General features: G+C 35.4%; 1 protein-coding gene across 2 annotated transcripts in view; it reads left to right on the top strand.

The window, feature by feature from the left end:
- The window catches only part of TRIM24 (tripartite motif containing 24), a 99,947-nt gene that overhangs the window by 64,328 nt on the left and 12,539 nt on the right, over positions 1-23,080 (top strand). Inside the window, exons 8-11 of one of the 2 annotated variants that reach the window (XM_069462763.1) lie at positions 9,757-9,874; positions 12,797-13,065; positions 17,832-18,005; positions 20,240-20,413. In XM_069462763.1, coding sequence (XP_069318864.1) covers positions 9,757-9,874; positions 12,797-13,065; positions 17,832-18,005; positions 20,240-20,413 — 735 coding nt within the window. The remainder of the gene's footprint in view (positions 1-9,756; positions 9,875-12,796; positions 13,066-17,831; positions 18,006-20,239; positions 20,414-23,080) is intronic. The other variant, XM_069462765.1, reaches the window with a different exon arrangement.

Here is a 23,080-nt window from a genome sequence, read left to right on the forward strand (position 1 = left end):
GCAGAGTTCTTCAGGGTCTCAGGATTTTCAGGATGGTCAATGAGCATTGGCTTCAACTTCAAGTCACCAGCTGCATTAGTCCCTAACAAGAGCATCAGCTTGTCTTTTGCATTGGCTTCTCTCTAGATATCTATGAAATTCCTACGTGGCATCTTCTTTGTAGTAGAAACATCTTTCATGTTTTGTCTACACTGAAAATCTGTTATTTGATGTAGCCACTTTCATCAATGATCTTAGCTAAGTCTTCTAGACAACTTGCTGCAGCTTTTCCATCAGCACTTGCTATTTCACCTTGCAATTTTATGTATGAAGACAGCACAGGAGAAAATAGGTACATTGAATCATATAGAACGATTCCCGGATTATTGAATCTTCTTTTTTCCTAAAATTTAAAGTCATGTGGAACTTGAGTCTTGATACATAGATAGTAGCAGGTGTAGATAATAAAACAATTTGCAATGCATGCTGAGCTAAGGTTTGTGATTATTTTAAAACAGTTAGAAGGATTTTCCAACTTCAGAAAATTTGAAAATCAGTATATTGTATAACTCTGTTCTGCTTTATAAATATAGCCATGTTTATTCAGGTTATCCTTTAAATACTGAATTTTATATGCATAAAATAATTTTTAAAAAAATGCCTTGTGGGCCTAGAAGCTTGCTAGTCTTTTTTTAAAATGATTTTTTGTTGCATATATTTAAGGTATACAGCATGATGTTTGATATACATAAACATAGTGAAATGATTATTGCAGTCAAGCAAATTAATATCCATCACCTTACCTGTGTGTGTGGTAAGAGCCACTAAAGTCTATTCCCTTTGGAAATTTTCAGTATACATTACAATATTATTACCTGTAGTTCTCATATTGTACATTAGATCGCTAGGCTTATTCATCATACCTAACTGCAAATTTGTAGCCTTTGACTGACTTCTCCACATTTCTTTCTCCTCTCAGCCCCTGGTAACCACCATTCTTTGTTTGTATGTATTTGATTTGTTTTTTTTTGTTTTTTTTTTTGTTTGTTTGTTTGTTTTTTTAAGATTTCGTGTATAAGTGAGATCATACAATATTTTTCTTTGTGTCTGTCTTATTTCACTTAGCACAACAACCTCAAGGTTCATCCATGTCACAAATGTCAGGATTTCCTTCTTTTTTAAGGCCGAATACACAAATACATACACCCTCCACATTTGTTTATTCATGTGTTGATGAACACTTAAGTTGTTTTCCTATCTTGACTGTTGTGAATAATGCTTCAGTAACATGAGAGTGCAGATATCTTTACGAGGTGATTTTATTTCTTTTTGGAATGTACTTTCATGCTGTGTGTATTAAGTGTATATGAAATATAAATGAATTTCCTGTTTAGATTTGGATCCTATCCCCAAGATATCTAAATACATATATGGACATACTGCAAAATCCAAAAAAATAGAAATTTCAAATACTTCTGGACTTCAGCATTTTTGATAAGGCATAATCAACCTGTATATTTTAGATGTTAGCTCTTTTCATATATATGGTATGCAAATATTTTCTCCCAATCCATAGGCCTCCTTTTTGTTGATTCAGGTTTTTTTGCTGTGCGTAAGCATTTTAGTTTGACGTAGTCTCACTTCTTTATTTTTGCTTTTTGTTGCTTGAACTTTTGGTGTGATAGCCAAAAAATTATTGCCAATGCTCTTATCAAGGAGCTTTTCCTCTACATCTTCTTTTAGGAGTTATACAGTTTCACGTCTTCTCAAATAGTTGTTTTTGCAGTAGGAATTACAGTCAATAAAAGACAAAACCCAGTGGGAAAGCCAAATCCTTTCAGAAGTCCAGTTTTTCTTAAATATATTTTTGAAATTTTTTAGCTTTATGATATTTCTTTAGTATTTGTCTATCATCTGTTAAACATTTAATTTATCCTCATATTAGTTAGAAGGAAGGCAAGAGAAATAATAATATATTGACAGAAGGGAAGCCAAATACTTCTGGTCTCAAGCATTTCTGATAAGGGATAATCAACATGTATATTTTAGATATTAACTCTTTTCATATATATGGTTTGTAAGTATTTTCTCCCAATCCATAGACTGCCTTTTCATTTTGTTGATTCAGGGTTTTTTGGTGTGCATAAGCATTTTAGTTTGATGTAGTTCCAGTTCTTTATTTTTGCTTTTTGTTGCTTGAACTTTTGGTGTTTATTTTTTGGAAAATAAAGCAGTCATTCTTTTTAGTAACAGTAGATTGTTCTACATACCAATAATTAGGAAAATGTTAAGGGATAGATATTAAAAGGGATCTTCAGTCTCTTCTACTACCTTTCCCTCATCCTACCATCTAATTAATCTCAAGAACCTTCTTTTTTTTTCCTGAATGTCTCATTCTTTCTAGTTTAATTGCCAATTTCTTCTTGCTCTCAGGGCTCAGAACACATGCTCTCTTGCCTGAGTACTGGTACCCTTTCTTAGAGTGCCTTTTCTTCCCCTGAATAATTTCTCATCTTTGTAGAGACTACCAGGTTCATTTTAGGTAGTTCTCCCTTTTCCCCTGGCATTCTTCCAGGACTGAGCTGGGCTCCTTTTCTCTGTGCTTATATCGCCCTTGTGCATACATCCATCATACTATTACTGATTTTTACTATTATATTTGCATATTTTTTTCTATGAATGTCATTAGATTTATATTACTTAAAGGTAGAACTTTGTGTTACCCAGTGCTTGACATAAAGAAACTCAATAACAGATTGGTAGAAAAGGAAGTTACTATAACTTCTGCTGTGAGAAGCTATATAAGTGCCATATAGATAAAACTCCATGTTATTTTATAGGATTGGAATTTCAGAAATAGTAAATCTTTTTAAAGTTTATTTTAACTTCAGTAGAAAGGAGACAGCATATAACATTGCCATCTCAGAAGCTGTTTGGACACCTTTCATATTAAAAATATTTTTTCTTTGCTCTTTTAAACAGTAGTTAATTTTCAGTGTGAAACCTGAGTTCATTTTAAGTTCAGGTACATCTGAAGGGATTAACAAATATATTTAATGAACCATTATTTATCTTCTCTTACTAGCCAGCTTTTATGACTTCTCAGAATTATTTAAAACATGCATCATGAGTTTTGGCAAGTATAATGGTAATGAGTACCATTTCAAATGGGTAATAAAATAATTTGAAAGCGAGAAAGCTCTTAAATCTTTACATTGAATGGTAGTAAAATACAGCAGGCTAAATTTGTTTCTTAAGATAAAGAGCAGAGTGGCCAAGTTTGAGACAACTTTTAGACCTTGCTGCAACTTAATTAGCAAATACGTACTTGCTACCTGTTTTGTAGCGTAATACCTCAAGCAAGTGGAAAAAAGTACTTACATGCAAGTGATTTGTCTCATAGTTCTTTTTAATTAAAACTGATTTCTTTTTAAAGGAAGTGCTTACATTTCTGATTTAATCCTTTTTATGGGGGCAAGAAAGCTCATGTTACTCAATTTCCACACCAAAAATCATAAGATATTCAAGTTGCGAAGTCAGTGTGTCTGAAGTAGGGGAAAAAATATATATGTATGTATTAAACATAAAAACTATTAAGTGTCTTCTCTTCCTACCTTCTGCTGGTATGGAGGCGTCAGCATATTAATTTCAGTAGTTTCTGGCATAAATCTTATTATACCAGATTATAATAATAATAAATCTTGTTATACCAGAAACTACTGAAACGGTCAGAGAATGATGAGGACATGTGAAAGGGACCATGATCCAGTCTAAAAGGCTTCCATTGGACAAATCAACAACTAATTTGAGGATCTAAATAAATAGTGAATTATAATGCAATGAATTAAATAAAGAATACATGAGTCCATAATAATATGTCAGACAGTAAATCTATGGCAGGGAGAAGTTTTTGGCAAAACATAAAGTAATGAATGTAGAAAGAGTAATGAGCATAAGGAAACACATTTGGTCACTATCATAGAGGTAATTCAGGAGGACTAATCAGTGGATGCTAATGTGGTAGGTAGAAGATTGATGGGGAACAGGGTATTAGTATAATCTTAGAATACATCTTCAACTTTAAGGTGGAGAAAATTGAGCAGCAAAATTATTATACTAAGTGTTAAGGATTAATATCACCAGTGGCAGGACAAGTTGACATCCTGTGCTTCAGGACACATCATTTGTGTTGTATTCCTGACAAGGATGCTGTACTTAAGTCTGATCAGGAGGAAATACAGAATTTAAGGTCTGAATCTCTAAAACTCATCAAACACATGAACAACAGGGAAAGACTGAGCAACTAAGAGACATGACAACTAACTGCAGCTTGTATTCTTTGATGGAATCCTGGAAAAGGGACGCTGCTGGGACAGGTGGTGCTTGAATGAAATCTTTGAATTGGACAGTAGTGTTATGACACACTTGCTTTCTGAATTTGGACTTGGAATTTGCTGGTTATGTTAGAAGATCTTTGTTTTAGGATATTCACACTGGAAGTTTTAGGGGAGACAGGACCTCTAACTTGTTCTCCAAACATTTGGGGACAGACTAATAATAGTATGTGTAAGAGCAGTTGGGTGGGTGCAGGAGCAAATGTGGTAAAAGAGTAACACTTGGGGAATCTGGGTGAAGGGAATGTGGGGGTTCTTTTTGCTGTTAATGACAGTTTTTCTACACTTGGTTTAAAAGTAAATGATTAAGAGGCTATTGTCAAAAAGACAAGATAACAAGTGTTGAAGAGGATGTGGAGAAAAGGAATCCCTTGCACAGGTGTTGGTGAGGTTGTAAAGTAGTACAACAATTAAAAAACCAGGGGCGTTTCCTCAAAAAATTAAAAATAGAACTACCATATAACCCAGCGATCTCACTTCTGGATATATATCCAAAGGGAATGAAATCGGTATCTTGAAGAGATATCTGCACTTCTAGGTTCATTACAGTATTATTCACAGTAGCCAAGAAATGGAATCAACCTAAGTGTCCATCAGCAGATAAATTGGTAAAGTATGGTATATATACACAAAGGGATACTATTTAGCCCTAAAGAAGAAGGAAATATTGTCATTTGCACAACATGAATGAACCTAGAGGACATTATGTTAAGTGAAATAAGCCAGGCACATCCTACATGATCTTACTTATATGTAGAATCTTTAAAAAAAAAAAAAAATCAAAAAGAAATAGAATGGTGGTTACCAGGGTGGGCAGGGGTCAGGGGAGGGACTGGGCTTTGGGGATGTGTTGATGAAATGATAAAAATTTTTGTTTGTTTTTTGAGACAGGGTCTCTCTGTCACCCAGGCTAGAGTGCAGTAGCATGATCATAGCTCTCTGAGCCAGAAGGATTGCTTGACCCCAGAGTTTGGGGTTTCAGTCTGCTGAGTAGCTGGGACTACAGGTGCACGCCACCACGCCCAGCTAATTTTGGTTTTTTCGTTTGTTTTTTGTTCTTTTTCTTGTAGGGACAAGGTCTTGCTATGTTGCCCAGGCTGTTGTTAAACTCCTGTGCTTAAATGATCCTCCAACCGTGGCCTCCCAAAGTGCTAGGATTACAGGCATGGGCCACTGCACCCAACCCAAAATTAGTTGGATAGGAGGAATAAGTGTCTGAGGTCTGTTGTACAACATAGGGACTATAGTTAATAACAATGTATTGAAAATGCTAAGAGAGTAGATTTTAAGTTTACTCACCACAAATGAGAAGTATGTGAGGTAATGCATATGTTAATTAGCTCAATTTAGCCATTCCACAAAGTATGCATATTTCAAAACATGGTGTATACAATAAATATATGTAATTTTTATTTTTGAACTAAAATAATTTAAAAGTTTTTAAATATAAATGATTAAATTTTAGAAATGATAAAATATTATGGTGATATTTACAAAGGAAAGCTCTTAGAATAATCCTTTTGGTTAATATATTATGAGCATGATTTATGGTGAGAATTAGAGGATGCAAAAAATTAAAGGGAAAAAACTTGGGAAAAGGCACATTGTATTGAATGCTGTTTGCTAGACACTTTGCCACATATTTTTCACAGTCCCAAAATAAGTTAATATGTTTTACTCAGAATTTGTTTTTATTGGAGATAATGTAGAAATTGAAGCAAGTTTACTTATTTAACAATTGCTGAATACCTGCTATATTCCAAGCAACATTCTAAGTGCTAAGGGAACAAAAAACAAAATCTTTGCCCTCAATGAGCTGCATTTTAATGCAGAGAGGTAGACAGTACCAAAATAACTAAACTATATATATCAGTACATGCTATTAAGTGCTCAAGAGAAAAGTAAATTAAGGGAATAGTCTGGGAGCATTGGGGTGTCTTTGCAGTTTTAGATAAGGGGAATCTAGCTAAAGGGTGATTCTGAGCACCTTGAGGAAGCATGCCATACAGACAGCTGAGGAGAGTATTGCTGGCAGAGCACACAACAAGTGCAGGGACTGCGATGGGAGCTTTTGTGATGTGGACAGCAAAGTGGCCTGAGGGGTGGTGCAGAGTGAATGCTTAGGGAGTATCAAGAGGTAAGGTCAGAGAAGGAATGGAAAGGTACCAGCACAAATCTTGCAGTTTGTCATGAGAACTTTAGTGTTTGAGTGAGATGGGAAACCATTGTGGAAATTAGTGACATAATATCACTTATATTTTAACACAGTCACTCTGGCTGATGTGTTGAGAGAAGACTGTATGTGGTTAAGGGCCTACGAGAAATAAGGGAGCCCCATTAGAACCTTACTGCAATAAAGTGGCTTTCCTAGAGTGGTAGCTAGTGGAGTTGGTAGAGTTGATAGGAGAAGATAGATTATATGTATATTTTAAAGGCAGAGCCAACAGGATTTGCTGGCAGGTTGAATGTGGTATGTGAGAAAAAGGAACCAAGGACTTTTACCCTAAGCTATAGGAAAAACATTATTAGCAATAATTGAGATGGGGAAAAATTATAGGAAGAGTGGACCTGAGGAGAGAGATCAAGAGTTCCCTTTTGGACATGTTAATTTGAGATGCGTTTTAGACAACCAAGTGGAGCTGCTGAGAAAGCAATTGGAAATGGAAGTTCAAAAGAGAGGTTGAGGCTGCAGATATAAAATAAAGTTATTTAAATCATGAGGCTGGATGAAATCACTAAAAGTACAGTTATTTGTTGTTTAAAGACTGGGGTAGATTCTGAGAAACACACTGTTACGCGATTTTGTCACTGTGTGAACATCGTGCAGTGTACTTCCACAAACCTAGATGGTCTATCCTACTACACACCTAGGCTATATGGTATAGTCTATTGCTTCTAGGCTCCAAACTTAAACAGCAGGTTACTGTACTGAATACTGTAGGCAATTGTAACACGATGGTATTTGAGTATTGAGTAAACATACAATAGGTACATTAAAAATATGGTATAAGAGAAAAAGTGGTACACCTGTATAGGACACTTAATATAAATGGAGCTTATAGGACTAGAAGTTGCTCTCGGTGAGTTAGCAAGTGAGTGGTGAGTAAATGTGAAGGCCTAGGACATTACTGTTCACCATTGTAGACTTTATAAACACTGCACACTTAGGCTACAGTAAATTTATTTTTAAAAATTCTTTCCTCAACAGTAAATTAACTTTAGCTTACTGTAACTTTTTTACTTTGTATACTTTTTATTTTTGACTCTTGTAATAACACTTAGCTTACGACACAAACACATTGTACAGAAAGTATAGTATAGTAAATATATAATCCAATAACATATTCATTTACTGTCACTATAGGACTGGCAGCACAGTAGGTTTGTCTATACCAGCACCACCAAAAACAATTAATGCCTTGTGCTATGATGTTACAATGGCTACAACATCACCAAGGGATGGGAATTTTTAGCTCCATTATAATCTTGTGGGACTGCCATCACATAGTCAGTGCTTCATTGACTAAAACATTGCTGTGCTGTGCAAGACTGTATATGGGTGTAGAAAAAGAGAGGGCAGACGAAAGAGTGAGCCCTGGGGCATTCCAGCATGTAGAGATGTGAGAAAGAAGAAAGTCCCAACAATGGTGATTGGGATTGTGTGATGCCAACAAGAAGGGACAGCCATGCCCTCCCTGGGGAGCTCAGAAACAGTTCGTCAGTGAAACCTAAATCTATTCTCAGTGGCTCCAAAAAGTAGCAGCTAGTGATACAAGGGGACAAACAAGAGATTATAGTGTGCTGGAAGCCAAATGAAGAAAAGTGTTTCCATGAGGGCAGACTGACCACCTGTGTCAGCTCCTGAAAGCCTGAATGTAATGGTTTCAGAAAAGAATAGGAGGGGAGGAATCAGAGATAATAAATCTAGATGAGTCTTTGGAAGAGTTTTGCTGTAAGAAGAGAGCAGAGAAATGAAGCAGTTGATGGCAGGAGAAAGGAGCCAAGACTTTTGCTTTTAGCTGGCAAAAGTGAAGGCATATTTATATGTTTATGGGTGTGATCTAGTAAAGTTAGAAGGGTTGGTATTACCTGAGACGGATGAAAATTGCTGAGCAGACGAGGGGATTGGTTCTGTTGCACAAGTGGGAGGATTGGCTTTAGCTAGAAGCACAGACGTTTCATCCATTGTAACAGGAGGCAACACAGATACTGATAGGTGGTGAAGGTTTGTGGAAGGTCCCTGTGATTGTTCCCGTTTTTTTAGTGAAATGATAAGCAAGTCCATCAGCTGAGATTAAGAGTGGGGGAGGAGGTGCTGGAGATTTGAAAAGAGACAAGGAGATATGAAATAGTCATTTAGGAAAGTAGGGAAGTGAATAGACAAGAGAAATGTCATATGGTAGCCAGTCAGCCTTAAGGGACCTGGAGTAAGTGGTCACGTGTTTGAAGTGAGATCAGTCCAATTATATTCAGACAGAACTGGGACTTACCAGGGTGGGTTGTTTGTCTGGAAGAAAGGTTGAAGAGACAGAAGGGAATATGCATAATTGGGTATGTGAGAGAGACAGAAGTTGAGGGTATATGCAAGGAAATGAGTGTGATGATTGGCCCAGGGATTTAAGCTGGCTAATGAGGAATTGAGGGATAGAGGGTGAGGGTAAAGTGAGATAGAAGGACAGGGAACAGTTCTAAGAGCAAAGGCTTATAGGACCTGGTCGATTTGTAGGATTATTGATATCTGGGCACTAGAGGAAGTAAGCTGGAAAAGAAGGATCATCTAGTTGGATATTGAAATTATCAAGAAGTGTTGGAGAACTAATGTTGGAGGTGGTGACAGTGAGCCAGGAACTAAAATTTTCATGAACTGAGTGAGAACAAATAGATGTTCATTGATGGATGGCTGCAGTGTGGAGGGAAGTAAGTGGATGATGTGGTGCGATGACATGAGATTCAAAGCTGGGTGTGTTCAGGGAGGTGGCAGGGACAGAACTTCAATGAGGAACAAGGAGAGCCATCCCACTAGCAGCCCAGTTCCATTTCCTTGAAGAGTAAGTTCAATAAATGAAGAGCAAAATATTTTTAAATTTTTTTTACTAGTACTTGACTTAGTATTTTTGCAACGTTTTATTAATAATTAAGAAAAACTGACTTTAATTTATCATTTCAAGATACTTTTCAGTTCTGTATTAAATACTGCAGCTGAGTTAAACCTCAAAACTTTTAACATGTTTTAGAAAGAAAATTATGTTGTATGTCCACTTTTGTAACATATATGACTGTTTATTGTGTAATTGATGTACATATTAGAGACTGTTTTTGTTATTTACTGGGCACTTAATAAATTATTTACCTGATGTTTTGTTGTCTCTCTTCTTCCTTCTAGATTACATACCGGTTACGGCACCTCCTTCGTGCAAGGTGTGATGCTTCTCCAGTGACCAACAACACCATCCAATTTCACTGTGATCCTAGTTTCTGGGCTCAAAATATTATCAACTTAGGTAGGCCATTATTTACATTTTCTCAAAGTACCATTTGTTTGTGGAACTCACAATTATTATGACATGTTAATGAAAATGTATTCTCTTCTGCCCCCAAAATGTTTTCATTATCTTGATTTAAGGACATGTCATTGTTGCTAGTATTTCATTAATGTGTGTATGTGGTGACACATGCATGAATATAAACACATGTACATATATGGATTATAGGAAAACATTCTATATATATGACTTACAGGTTGTCTAGGCTTAGGAATATATAGGTGTCCTCCCATTCCACCCCACCCTCACAGAATCCAGTTTGTATTGTTAGCTCTAGATTTATCAGAATGGGTTAATTCTTGACTGTCATTGATACAGAATTTTTGATATTTAGAATGTTTTCATTTAAAATACTGTTTCTCATGCTATTATTAACTTATCTTTAAACCCATTCAATAGGCACCTAATGCTTCAATCACTTTATCTTGCTTAGGGAACACTTTTAATTTTTTTCATTTGCCTGGTAATTACATATATATAATGTACTTATTGAAGTGTAACATACATACAGAAAAGTACCCAAATCTTAAGTACAGTCCTGTACTGTGTAACAATGTCTTAATCAATGAAGGTCTGCATATACAACAGTAGTCCCATTAAGATTATAGTACTATAGTTTTACTCTACCTTTTCTATGTTTAGAAATGTTGAGATACACAAATACTTACCATTGTGTTACAATTGAGTACAGTTACATGCTATACAGATTTGTAGCCTAAGCTATACCTAGGAATAGTCTATACCATATAACCTAGGTGTGTAGTAGGCTACACCATCTAGGTATTTGTAAGTATACTTTATGATGTTTGCATAAAGTCCAAATCGCCTAAGGATGCATTTCTCAGAACATATTCCTGTCCTTAAGCAACACATGACTGTGTTAGAGCTTACTGAATTATCACAAAGGGAGACTATCATTTTGGTAACATTAGGAGCTAAAATATCCTTGCAAGCAGTTCCGCAGAAAGTTATTACTCTAGCTTTTTTATTTTACCATTTGCTGAGTAGAAACAGTCTTATTGCCTTCTTTCTTAATTTCTCATGGGGAAACTATACAAACTGAAATTTAAGAATTCCCTATGTGTTGTTCGGTCATCAACAACCAATATTCCCTTTGATGACATTTTTTGGCCTTACTGATGCTGTTTCAGAATCATCAAAGATGGTTGCTCTCTCATCCCCAAGGCTAGATTCTGGGTAGGAAGGGGAAAAAAACGGCTGGAGAGAGAGCCTGTGCTCACCAGGAAAGGAAGAAATAGACTTACACAAATCTCACCCATACAAGGAAACAAAAAGAATCCTTGAAGCAAAGGTGATAAGGAGACCCCTACAGACCAGATGAGAAGTATATACAGCCACATGACTATTGATACATAGCAGGCAGCTGAATTATACACACTCACCCACCTTAATGAAAAGAAGCATCTTTAGGAATACAACGCATGTGTATGAGTAACTTTGGTTTTTACCATACCCCACTCTACCACTGCACATTCATGTATACTGAGAACTCATCATGAGATGTGAATCCACACAAGCAGTCATATATGTAGAGATGTAGTACTTATAAATATATCACTTAAAATATGTAAATATACCCACATGTAGACATAAGTACATTTAAGAATTATATTTAAAACTGGACACATATAAATGGATATAGTTTTATATAAGTCTGCATTAGCAAAAACAAAACAAAAAGCAGGATCTCTTAGTCAAATAAGTTTGTGAAACTCTAATATAATAAAGTTAAACAATATCTTTTACTCTAGGACTTCTTAGAGCTGTCATATATAGCCCAATAAATTCATTTACAATGAGATTTGCATTGTGAATCTCTCAAGAAGGAGACAAATTTCCCAAATTTGTTTATCCTTGGCTTCTGAGAAACATAGAAGAGTGCTAGGGAAAAATATTGATCTAGGTAAGTATTTCGTTAGTGTCATGATGACTTTGGGTGAGTTTTTGTCTCTCTCTAAACCTTAGACCCCTTATGTGTGAAAGGGAATATATACCTACCTGGCACAGTGAATAGCACACAGTAAGCATTCAATGAATGATAACTATATATATATTTTTAGAATATATATATTTAGTCAATCAGAAACATTTGAGTCTCTCCTATTGAAATCACACTTGGATCAGATCTATCAGAGAGGAGGCACCTTTAAATTGTAAATTTAATTATAAAACTGTGGTTTTAAGTTAGTCAAAGTATTGTTTAGCAAAGAACAGTATGCATTGTAAAGGTATAAGAACTCGAGAGATTGCAAATTGTTAATACTAAAGATTCAGACATGCTTTGTGGGATTGTTTTTAGAGCTAATGTCAGGTTTGCTTGTTTTGATATACAACAGCGGTTCTCAAAGTAAGAGTCTAAGGCTTTTTCAGAGGACCACAAACACTACCCTTGTCCAACTACATATCTGGATAAGACTGGATTTTTTTCATATATTTTAACATCATAAAATATATTTGTCATATGTGATGGCGGATAATAGAGAAACAGATATGAGAGTTCACCTATTAAGCCAGACATTTAAAGAGATTTTAAAAAATGTAAAATAATACCAATCTTCACTAAGTATTTTTTAAAATATAGTTTTCATTAAAATGTGTTGTGGCTTTATTATTATTTTTAAATGAATTAGTAAATTTTTTTACATTCTCATTTTTGCTTTCTAACATTGTAAGTTCTGATTGATAGAAGCTACGTAAACAACAGCTCTTTGCAGTCCTCTATTTTTAAGAGCATAAAGGGGTCCTAAGACCAAAGAGTTTATTGGTAATTCTAAAGTTCAGCAAAAAGGGCCTTACCAAATGTGATATTGCACCAGCTATCAGAAAAACTTTATCCTGTAATCTTTTCTCTTTAATTAGGTTCTTTAGTAATCGAGGATAAAGAGAGCCAGCCACAAATGCCTAAGCAGAATCCTGTCGTGGAACAGAATTCACAGCCACCAGGTGGTTTATCTTCAAACCAGTTATCCAAGTTTCCAACACAGATCAGCCTAGCTCAATTACGGCTCCAGCATATGCAGCAACAGGTAATCGCTCAGAGGCAACAGGTGCAACGGAGGCCAGCACCTGTGGGTTTACCAAACCCTAGAATGCAGGGGCCCATCCAGCAACCTTCCATCTCTCATCAGGTAAATTTGGAAGCAGGCCTGTCCTAACTTAGATTATTATAGTATAATTGTGTTCAGCTCGTAAAATAACCAAGACATCCATTTTCCATGATTTAAATATGAATTCATAAAAATTTATCTCACTAAGGATCCCTGATTTAACACCTAGTTTTTATCCCTACTCAAAAAGAATTTAATGGTTTATTTAGCTGATAAATCTACTTTCATCTGTTCTTCACTGTCTTCGGATTAATGTTTATATTCTTCAATAACCCATCTGTATGATTGATGGGAAGAGCTGTGTACCTATAATTCTTATATTAGTGCCCCAAAATTACAAAAAGTTTAGAAATTCATTCTCTGAAGAATGCAGTGTTTAGAAAACCACATTGCGTCTTAGAAACTAGGGCAAAGTGAAGTAGAGCAGGGATGTGGTTAATTAGAACCTATCTTTCTCAAACTTATTTCTGAGCAAATATTCCATCTACCACCCTTATTTCTATTAGATATGAAATATTCTAATTTTCAATGTAATTTTTGAAGATAAAATGTAAATATACTTTTGTTAAATACTTTAACAGTCCTGTTCAAGTTAGATGTGGGCATACATAGATTTAGTAAAGGTTTAATAAGGAATATAAAATCTAATTCATATAAATTGTTGAAATTTTCAGTTACATTTATTTGCCAATTTATGCTCTTCCTATTTCTGCAAAAGATTTAAAGTGATTTACAGTAAAGGACACAAATTAAATTGAGCAGGGTTTAATAAGAGTCAAATAAAGTATGTAGGCCTAGGCTAAGAATTCTTATAATTGAACAAAACTTAGCTCAGAATTTCTTGTCAACCAGGATAAGGCCAATGGAATATGGTCTGGTGGATAAGGCCAATGGCATATAGTCAGGAGGATGAGGCCAATGGAATATGGTTGGGGGTAAGCTTGGGCAAGGGGGAGAAGTCCGGGCAAGGAGGGGATATAGCTAGGGTTGAGGGGTAGACGGAAAAGTCCAGGAAGGGGGATAAGGCCAATGGGATATATTGGGGGGAATAAAGCTAGGGTGGTAAGGCCTAGGGGATAAGACCAGGGGGACAAGGACAAGGACAGGGGGACAAGGTATGTGGCCATTAGGATAAGACCATTGGGTTAAAGCCAGGGAGAAGGCCAAAACATAAGGCCAATGGGAAATGGTCAGGGGATAGGGCCAGAGAGGGATAAGGCATGGGGAATAAGGCCAAAAGTTACGGCCAATGGGATATGGTCGGGGGATAAGGCATCGGGGGATAAAGATGGGGATAAGACGAAAAGTTAAGGCCAATGGGATTAAAAAAAAAATTTGTCAACCAAAGCAAAAAGAAATAAGGATAATATCGATATCACTATCTAATAAAAAGTAAACATGTCAGGGAAAGATTTTACTAGCACGGCGAGGAATATATAATGTGATTCTTTATGAAAAAGCAATTAAATCGCATAACTTTTTTGTGGCAGTTTTACAAAATAGAAATGGTCTTTTTAGGACTGTTTCTTAAACCCTCAATAAAAGTTGTGGACATATGTCGATTCTGATTTTGTTAAATCATTTCCATGAAGGCCTGAGGGTAATGTATTTGAGGTTAATAGTTTTTGATTAAAGCACGTGTAATCCAGGGGAATATTAGCATGGCTTTTGAAAACTTTGTTTCAACCCAAGTTTTTACAGAAAGTCAGTAGCAAACAAGTTAAAAGATCTTTGGTGAGTGTTCCATGGGAAGAGAATTGTATACTTTAGATACTAGGGGTGTTCCTGGTAGAATTGAAATTTTGTTAAGAAAATTGAAGGCAGAAGGACATATTTTGGAGACTGCAAAGAGCACTAAAATTTTTCTAAAGCTAAATGTGGGAAGGAGAGAGAAAAATATTTTGAGTGCCTAGTGATAATCATTTACATGTGTTAATACTAATCCTAAGTGTCTGAGATGGTATGATATTTAGTTTATTAATCAAAAAAGGGATGTATCCATCATTTGAGTTAATTGCATTTTCACTAAGAAGTCAGGAACTAGGTGGGAGAGGGTAGGTGGGGATGGGTATATTCACACCTAAGGGGCACCATCTAGGGGATGGACACACTTGAAGCTCTGACTTGGGTGGGGCAAAAGCAATGTATGTAACCTAAACATTTGTACCCCCATAATATGCTGAAATTTAAAAAAAAAAAAAACAAAAAAAAACCAAGACATGAAAAATAAATAAATAATTAAAAAATAAATAAAAAAGAAGTCAGGAACTGAGGCAGTTAATAGATACTATGTGAAAACAGAAGTGACCTGAGCCTTTACCCTGTTTTTCTCAGAAATTTTTTTAATCTTGTTTTCAGTGTCTAGGATTTAGTCCTGCAATCTGTATAATGTACAGTCTCTATTATACAACCTAATTTTTACAATTGGAAATAAAGTACTTTTCATAGAAATAAAGTACTTTTCACATCTTGTAGTCCTTACCTCACACAGCTGTTCTTTTTCTGTCTATTCTCGATAACTCCTAGACCTTTTTTCATACTCCCATCTCTCATTTTTATCTGCTCTCTGCCAAATAGTCACGCATACATTTTTCACTCATCAGTTTATCCTTTTCTGTAAACTTGTACGTGGCCCTGCCTCTCTGTGTTCTTAGTGTCCTACCAGCTTATTTGCATGTATTTATGGGAAAAGGCCCATCTATAAGCAGCTGTGTCTGTGTGCCTGTGAGTATGTGCAAATCATACTCTACATCTGTCCATATGTACAGGTAAATTGAAAGGACTGTTTTTAAAAATCATTTACGTGATAGTTCCGTATTTGTTCTTCCTCTGAAGATTAACCATGTCCTCTTTGTGGTTTAAGTGTTGGGTGATAACAGAGGTAGGATAGTTACATGACTGAGTGATGCAAACTTGATAGAGATTGTGGATCTCTGTTTATTTAACACTATACAGTATATTCTATGAAACTCCAGTGGACAAATCTAAGTTTGTTACAGACCACTGTCACATGTATCATTTTATACATAATTCACAGCAATGGTTCTCACCCCTGAACCAGATATACTGCTGCAGGGATACTGTAGCTACTATGTATACATCAATTTTCCCAAGCAGTAAAGGGATATTAGAAGGACATCTGCTATCCTTCATGGTTATGTAGCTGGGAACTACTGACCTAGAGTAAAATCAAAATCCATAATAATGAAGTTACTTAGAATGGGGATGGGGATGATTATGTCTGTTTGCTTAAGCTCTTAATTATTTCTCTATTCTCAGTTACTCTCAATTCTCTAGAATCAGTATCTAAATCTATTTTTTGTTTGGTCTATAATTACTGGGCACTTTTGAAAGTTAATGAGGGTGAACCTAGTGCCAACTAATTGTAAGAGAGAAGTAATTGACCCAGGACAGGAAAGTAAATTCCACAAATGGGAGGAAGAAAAGAAAAAGAGGGCAGGGCTACACTTCATAGCTGTCCACCTTCACAGTGTCAAAGGTTGAAGTGTTGCTACTTAACCTTAAAGATTCCCTATTTACTTGTCCCCCTGTGAATGTGGGAGGAAATAGTCTTCTCTGAGAAGTTCTGATCATATATAGTTAAGATATACTGAAAAGAAGTATTTATTTTATAATACATTCCTGACTGTAGAGAGAGTTGAATAGTCAGGAGGAGGCTACCATATAAGGTTACCTTTTTTTCTAGGACTCTGGTCTCAATTCCCAGGGCTAGCATTTATGCACATACAGAATAGACTTGCCTTTCTAGCCCTTGCCCTATCTCTGATTTCCCTACCCAGCCTTCTTGTAATCAATGTTTGCTTAGAGAGTTTCCTTTGAAAATATATTTTCTTTTAGGGAAATTCATCCTCTAAGCTTGGATTAGTCAGTATCTTAACAGCCAGCTAAGCGCCAGAACATGTTTTGGTAATGATATGGCAGACTAGATTTGGATTAAAGCCTGGGTATGCTGTCTTTTACTGGCTATGTGACGTTTTTCAAGTTACCTAAGCTTTCTAACCTTTAGTTTCCTAATTTGCAAAACAAGGGTAATAATATCTACTTCATAAGGCGGAATGGCAAATATGTAAAATGCCTGGCATATAGTTAAAGCTTAGTAAGATCTAGAACTCATTGTTAATTTTTAAATGTTATAAATATCAAGCATTTTCATTATTTGTGATTTTTTGGTTAAGAGTACAGCCTTCGAGTCAAGCTACTTGTTCAAATCCCAGCTCCATCCCTTCCTATCTTTGTTAATCTTGGGCAAGTTACTTAAATTTTCTGCACATTAAGTTTTCTTGTCTATAAGAGAGCGATAATCCCTACCTCATAGGATTGTTGTTAAGATTAACTGCGTGAATACATGTGAAGCACTTAAAGCAGTACCTGACATTTAATAACCGCTCAGTAAATGTTAGCAATTATTTTTCTACCATCACTTTATTTCAGGAGGTTGATGAGGGCAGTTCTTTGCAAAACGTAATAGTCGAGGACTTAAAAGGATACCAAAGACCCATTTAACCTATTTCCCAACATGGCCTAGGTCCAATTGTGATACAACCTACTTAAAAATGTAGTTGGCAATCCCTCTCCCAAGTCCTAATAAGACTCTATACAAATTCTGGAAGTCTGCCCATCCTCCACTTTCCATTCCCTTATAATCTTAATAAATGATTCATTTGTGGCAGAGTTTCTTTCTGTATAAGTTTTATAAAATAGAGATCTCTGTAATTTGTCTTTCAAGAGATAATTGTTACTGAATTGGTTTAATTTCTTTTTTCTAGCAACCCCCTCCACGTTTGATAAATTTTCAAAATCATAGTCCCAAACCCAGTGGACCAGTTCTTCCTCCTCATCCTCAACAACTGAGATATCCACCAAACCAGAATATACCACGACAAGCAATAAAGCCCAACCCCCTACAGATGGCTTTCTTGGCTCAGCAAGCCATAAAACAGGTCTGTATCTACTTCCTCTCCTCATTTGCTTATTCTGCTGCTATTTCCAAATCACACTGAATTTATAGATTATGAAGAGCAAGGTGAGTTGCAAAGTTTATTACAGACAGACCTGTGAAGGCAAAGCTAAGAGAAAGGGTCTTGATGCTTTGTAATCAACAAGAGAAATCAAGCCACTTAAGTGAAGGCCCGGTATAATCAAGAAGTTGTAGGTATTAATTTTTACAATACTGGTATATATAACTTTTAGGTGAGTGAGTACGTTTAATTTCCTAAGTTAAAAGTATTCTAACAAAAAGAAGTTACATTCCACAAAATAGAACAATAAATGAATCTTTGAAGTGTTTCAAGGAGTCTTCTTGGAAACAAACTTAGTTATGGGACAATGTCAATATGGAATACATCTGATAAAGTTTAACATCTCAGGATATATATGTAATATGATATGGTTTATTTATATTAATGTCTTCAGGTAAAAAATATTTTCTAGGTTTTACTATCTTATAGTAAAAGTAAAAGTTCTCTCAGCGCTTTGTCTTTTCAAAGCTCCTCTATCAACTGTCTTTCCAGCTGAAGTCTTATAGACTCACTTTGATTTAATTTTTTCACCAAGACCAAAAGAAAAAACAACGCTACTTTCATAATTCTGTGATGTTCATTTTAATCAAATCATTTGAAAATTTTATTGTGAAAATATGCATGCTCTATGTGCCTATACGTTTGGCTTTGCTATTTATATATTATCACCAAATTTTCTTAAATATTTTAATTATTTTTAATAAAATTCATACCTATTATTTCATCATTAGAAGTGAGGTGAAAAGAGCCCAAGCTATAGTTTGGCCTTAAATTCTGTTTATTTCCCTAATAATTTTGTGGACTTGGGCAAGTTTATTCCTTCTTAATTTCACTTGTCGCAATTATAAAATGAGTACTTTGCTGAGAGTTCATTCTAATGTATATAAAAGCACCTGGCACATTTTAGGTACTCAAGTGTCTACTTTACCTCTTCCCCCTTTATTATATTGTAAAGGGGTAGACACTGTGAAAGTGTTTTTTAAAGTGTTTGTTGACTAAAAATCCAAATAGGAATGAATAAATGAATGAACAGAGCAGGGGAAAATATAGTGAGAAATTGGTTTTAATTGGTAGATTAGTTATCAAATTATAGTATGCTCACACAGTGGGAATACCTTTTAGATATTAAGAAAATGAAGTCATCTATGTGATTTTCTAAGTATGCTATGTGGGGAAAAAAACATGATATAGAATTTTTGGGGGAAGTGGTGTTAATCTCGTTTTTTACAACCTCATGTACGTAGAAAAAACCTGGAAAGATATCTACTGATTATTCTTGGTAGAGGAAGAGGAAGGGAGGGTTTGGGGTGAGGAATATGAGGAGTGGGTAGGTGGTAAAGATGCCATGTCCAACTTTATAGGTTTCTATATATAGTTTTTACAATGGAATATATGTTAGATTTTTTAAAATTAAAATATTTCAGATACTATCAATCTATATAGTGCCATCCATATATAAATGACAGTGTTTGAGGGAAATCTTCTCCCTTACATACCTCTTAATTGCTTTTCTTTCCCCCAACAATTCATTAGGAAAATTTTCAATTGTGACAAAATTGAAAGAATTATGTAGGGGTTATTTTGCTCTACTTGCCTTATTACATAATATCCATATACCTATTTATCTGTTCATCAAGCCATTTTATTTTTTGATAAGTTTTAAAGTAATTGCAGGTAGCAGCATGCTTCACCTCTGTATACTTCAGCATGCCTAACATCATCTTATTTAATGTGTTTATCTCAGCATCTAGTCTGAATGACAATACTTTCCTCAGAGGTTTATTAAGGCTTAATCATCTATTTATGTATGAGAAAGAGGAGTATAAAAGTCTGAAAGCCCTGGTCTGGGGCTTATTATTTTCAGATAGGGATAGAAGAAAATGTCTGTTTTCAACCCTCCATCTTTACCTTGAAGTTGCCTGTCTATATTTATATTTCTTTTCCAGTATATATAAGCTTTCCAAGATTGGGTACTATGATTCTTCATTATATACTGTTTTCTTCCAGTAAAAACATCAGTGTTTTGGCGGGGGGGGACGGGGACAGATGAATATGTCTTCTCCTTCATTTTGTGTCTGAAAGAATGGTTAGGCAGGTGTTTTATGTTACAGGCCTGTTGATAAACAACCGTTTCCCTTCCCTTCTTGCTACTATAGTGGCAGATCAGCAGTGGACAGGCTCCCCCATCAACTGCCGGCAGCACGCCCTCCACGCCTTCCAGCCCCACCATTACTAGTGCAGCAGGGTATGATGGGAAAGCTTTTGGTTCACCTATGATCGATTTGAGCTCACCAGTGGGAGGTTCTTATAATCTTCCCTCTCTTCCAGATGTAAGTATACACAAAATTTATACTAAATAGTCTCTTTTGAAAATTGTCAGTGAATTTGGATCTGGTAAAAGACATGGTTTATTAGATTATAGGTTGTTTATTTTTACAAGTTAATTTTTATCCTTTAGAAATATTATGATACTAATAAAAAGATCATGAGCACTTAGACATACAATAGAATGTCTTTCAGGGTACTGGAGTTAAAGATGTTTGTAAATGAATGTTAATGGTGAGAAATCATGGACTCTAAGCTGGGAAAGAAGAGAAGTAGGGACGTGGGAAGATGTACTGGAAAGCTGAATGGCTGGAATGTGTTACATTGAATAAGGTCAGAGAAGGAGGCTAAAAATTCATCAGAAGAGATGAAGACAAGTTTAATAGTAAATATCAAAACCTCTTCTGTGAGAGCATACTGACCAGTGCAAAATTACCTCTGGTTTAATTTATATTTAAATTAAATACTGTATTCACTCTCCAAACTCTTTGCAGTATGACTTTAAAAAAAATCTTTTCCAAAGGTAGAAAATATTATATGCTGTAGACAGATCTTCATACCTAAGTTGTTTCCTTGTTTTGCCTTCTCTCATCCTAGAAGGTTAGATGATCTCACTCTCATGCACCCACACGCTTACGACCTTAACCTTAAAAAGCTTTTAAGAAATATCTTGTATACTTTACTCGGAAGGGATAACCTATAAGATTGTGAAAGAACTTTTTTATTTTCCTTATTTGTTTTTCAAGTTGAGGTCAACTAGTATTTCCTAATAGTTTCGTTGTTAATCTTACCAAAGTCATTTCATTTTTAATAGTTTTATATACTTTAAATGGGCAGAGTACATGTATTTTTCATGTATAGATAGTACATAGGAAAATTTATGTCTAATCCCTACAGTTTTATTTAGCTTTTAGGATTACTCCATAATATAATAACTTTCTTTATATTAAGATCTAACAAATCCAGTCATTCTAGAAATTTTTGTACTCTGAAAAATATTGGCCAAATATTGTCAAAAGAATATTAAAACATAAATAACCCTATGTACTAACACTCTGCTACGCCACCTCTCCCCCCAACCAAAGACAACCCACAGAAAGTAAAAATCTCTTTACTTTTTCCCCTGCACTCCTTATACAGGTAACTCTTTGTCCACCAGCCTTTCTGACCTGAAATTCCTCATCTGAATCACAAAATAAACTGATATGAGTGACAATTTTCTCAAAGAGGCTTCATAAATAGCACTTTTCTAAATGTAGGCGAGAAATTAATTCATTATATACAATCTATGCCCTAGGGCTATAGGACTTAATTGAGTCCTAGTTGAGAAAGGCTAGAACCATGTTAGAGAATTGAACTGAATTTTAATCACAAAGATATTCTTGGGAAATTTGGGGTATTTGTGCATTAAAGAATATTTGCATCTAGAGCATTAAATTCTTACTTATTAGAAATTTACCATTTTACCTTGGCAATGAATTAGGAAAGCAGTGTTATTTGTATACCCGTTACATCAAAGCAAGAATCTATAAGGGTTTACTTTTTCTCCTGCCAAACAACAGTAATATACTTAGTGAGATTAGTCCTCTAGATAGGTGTTACACAAGGCCTGTCTAGAAAGTTTCCAGCCATTGTTAATGTAATGAGAATGGTTTCCATGACATGGATGTAACTTGGCAGCCAAGGAGAGTGGACTGGGATGCACATGCGTGGACCTCACTGTACTAGTCAGTGGGACACTAGATGCTGTTGAGTCAGCACGTGTACTGTGTGGCTGTCGCATTAAAAATGGCCGAGCTAGTAGAGCAACAAATCTGCATCAAATTTTGTGTTAAGCTCAAACATTCCTCCACGGAAACTATTCTGATGATTCAGAAGGCTTTCGGGGATGATGTAATGAGTGCAATACAAAGTGTGCACAGACGCTTCAAAGATGGTTGAGAATCCATTGAACGTGATCATGTTCTGGAAGTCCTGCAATAAGCAAAACCCCTGAGAATGTTGAATGTGTAGAGATTAAGAGACGCTGGGAGAACTGTGTGAGGTCTCAACGTGCCTACCTTGAAGGGGGTTGGAGCATCATTGTCATGTGTACAATGTTTGTTGTATCCTGTATCTTCTTCAGTAAATGTCTACTTTTCATATTACATGGCTGTTTACTTTCCAGACAGACTTTGTGTATAGACTTACTTCATCTATTTAGTGAATACGAAAAGCCAAGGACTTGGCAATTCTTGCAACCCTTTCAGAGGCTTCACAAGGTCCTATCTATATGAGGCCAGATTTTCTTCACATTCTTCAACCAAAACCACACATCACAATAGATTGAATGCAGAAGCAGATATAAGAATCCATTCAGTTGCATTTTAGGGAGACATTAAAGAGATTTGCAAGTATGTAAAATTATGCTATTCTTCTCACCAAGTTTGTTTTTTTAATACAGGTATCTTGTTATTTTTAAATGAATTAAAAAATTAAAATTTTTGGTTTTTATTTTTACCAATGTGAATGTTATAACAATGTAACTTTATCTTAACTCTTGATTTCTGAAATATTGTATCTTCAGTATGTTTACTAAGATGTATTCACTAAGAAGAGTGAAAACTTGTATTAGTGGTTATTCATGGGGAAAATATCCATTAGAACTTCTCAAATGAGATATTTGTGTTTTA

The sequence above is a fragment of the Eulemur rufifrons genome, chromosome 29 (assembly GCF_041146395.1).
Source record: "Eulemur rufifrons isolate Redbay chromosome 29, OSU_ERuf_1, whole genome shotgun sequence".
In the NCBI taxonomy this organism is placed as follows: Eukaryota; Metazoa; Chordata; class Mammalia; order Primates; family Lemuridae; genus Eulemur; species Eulemur rufifrons.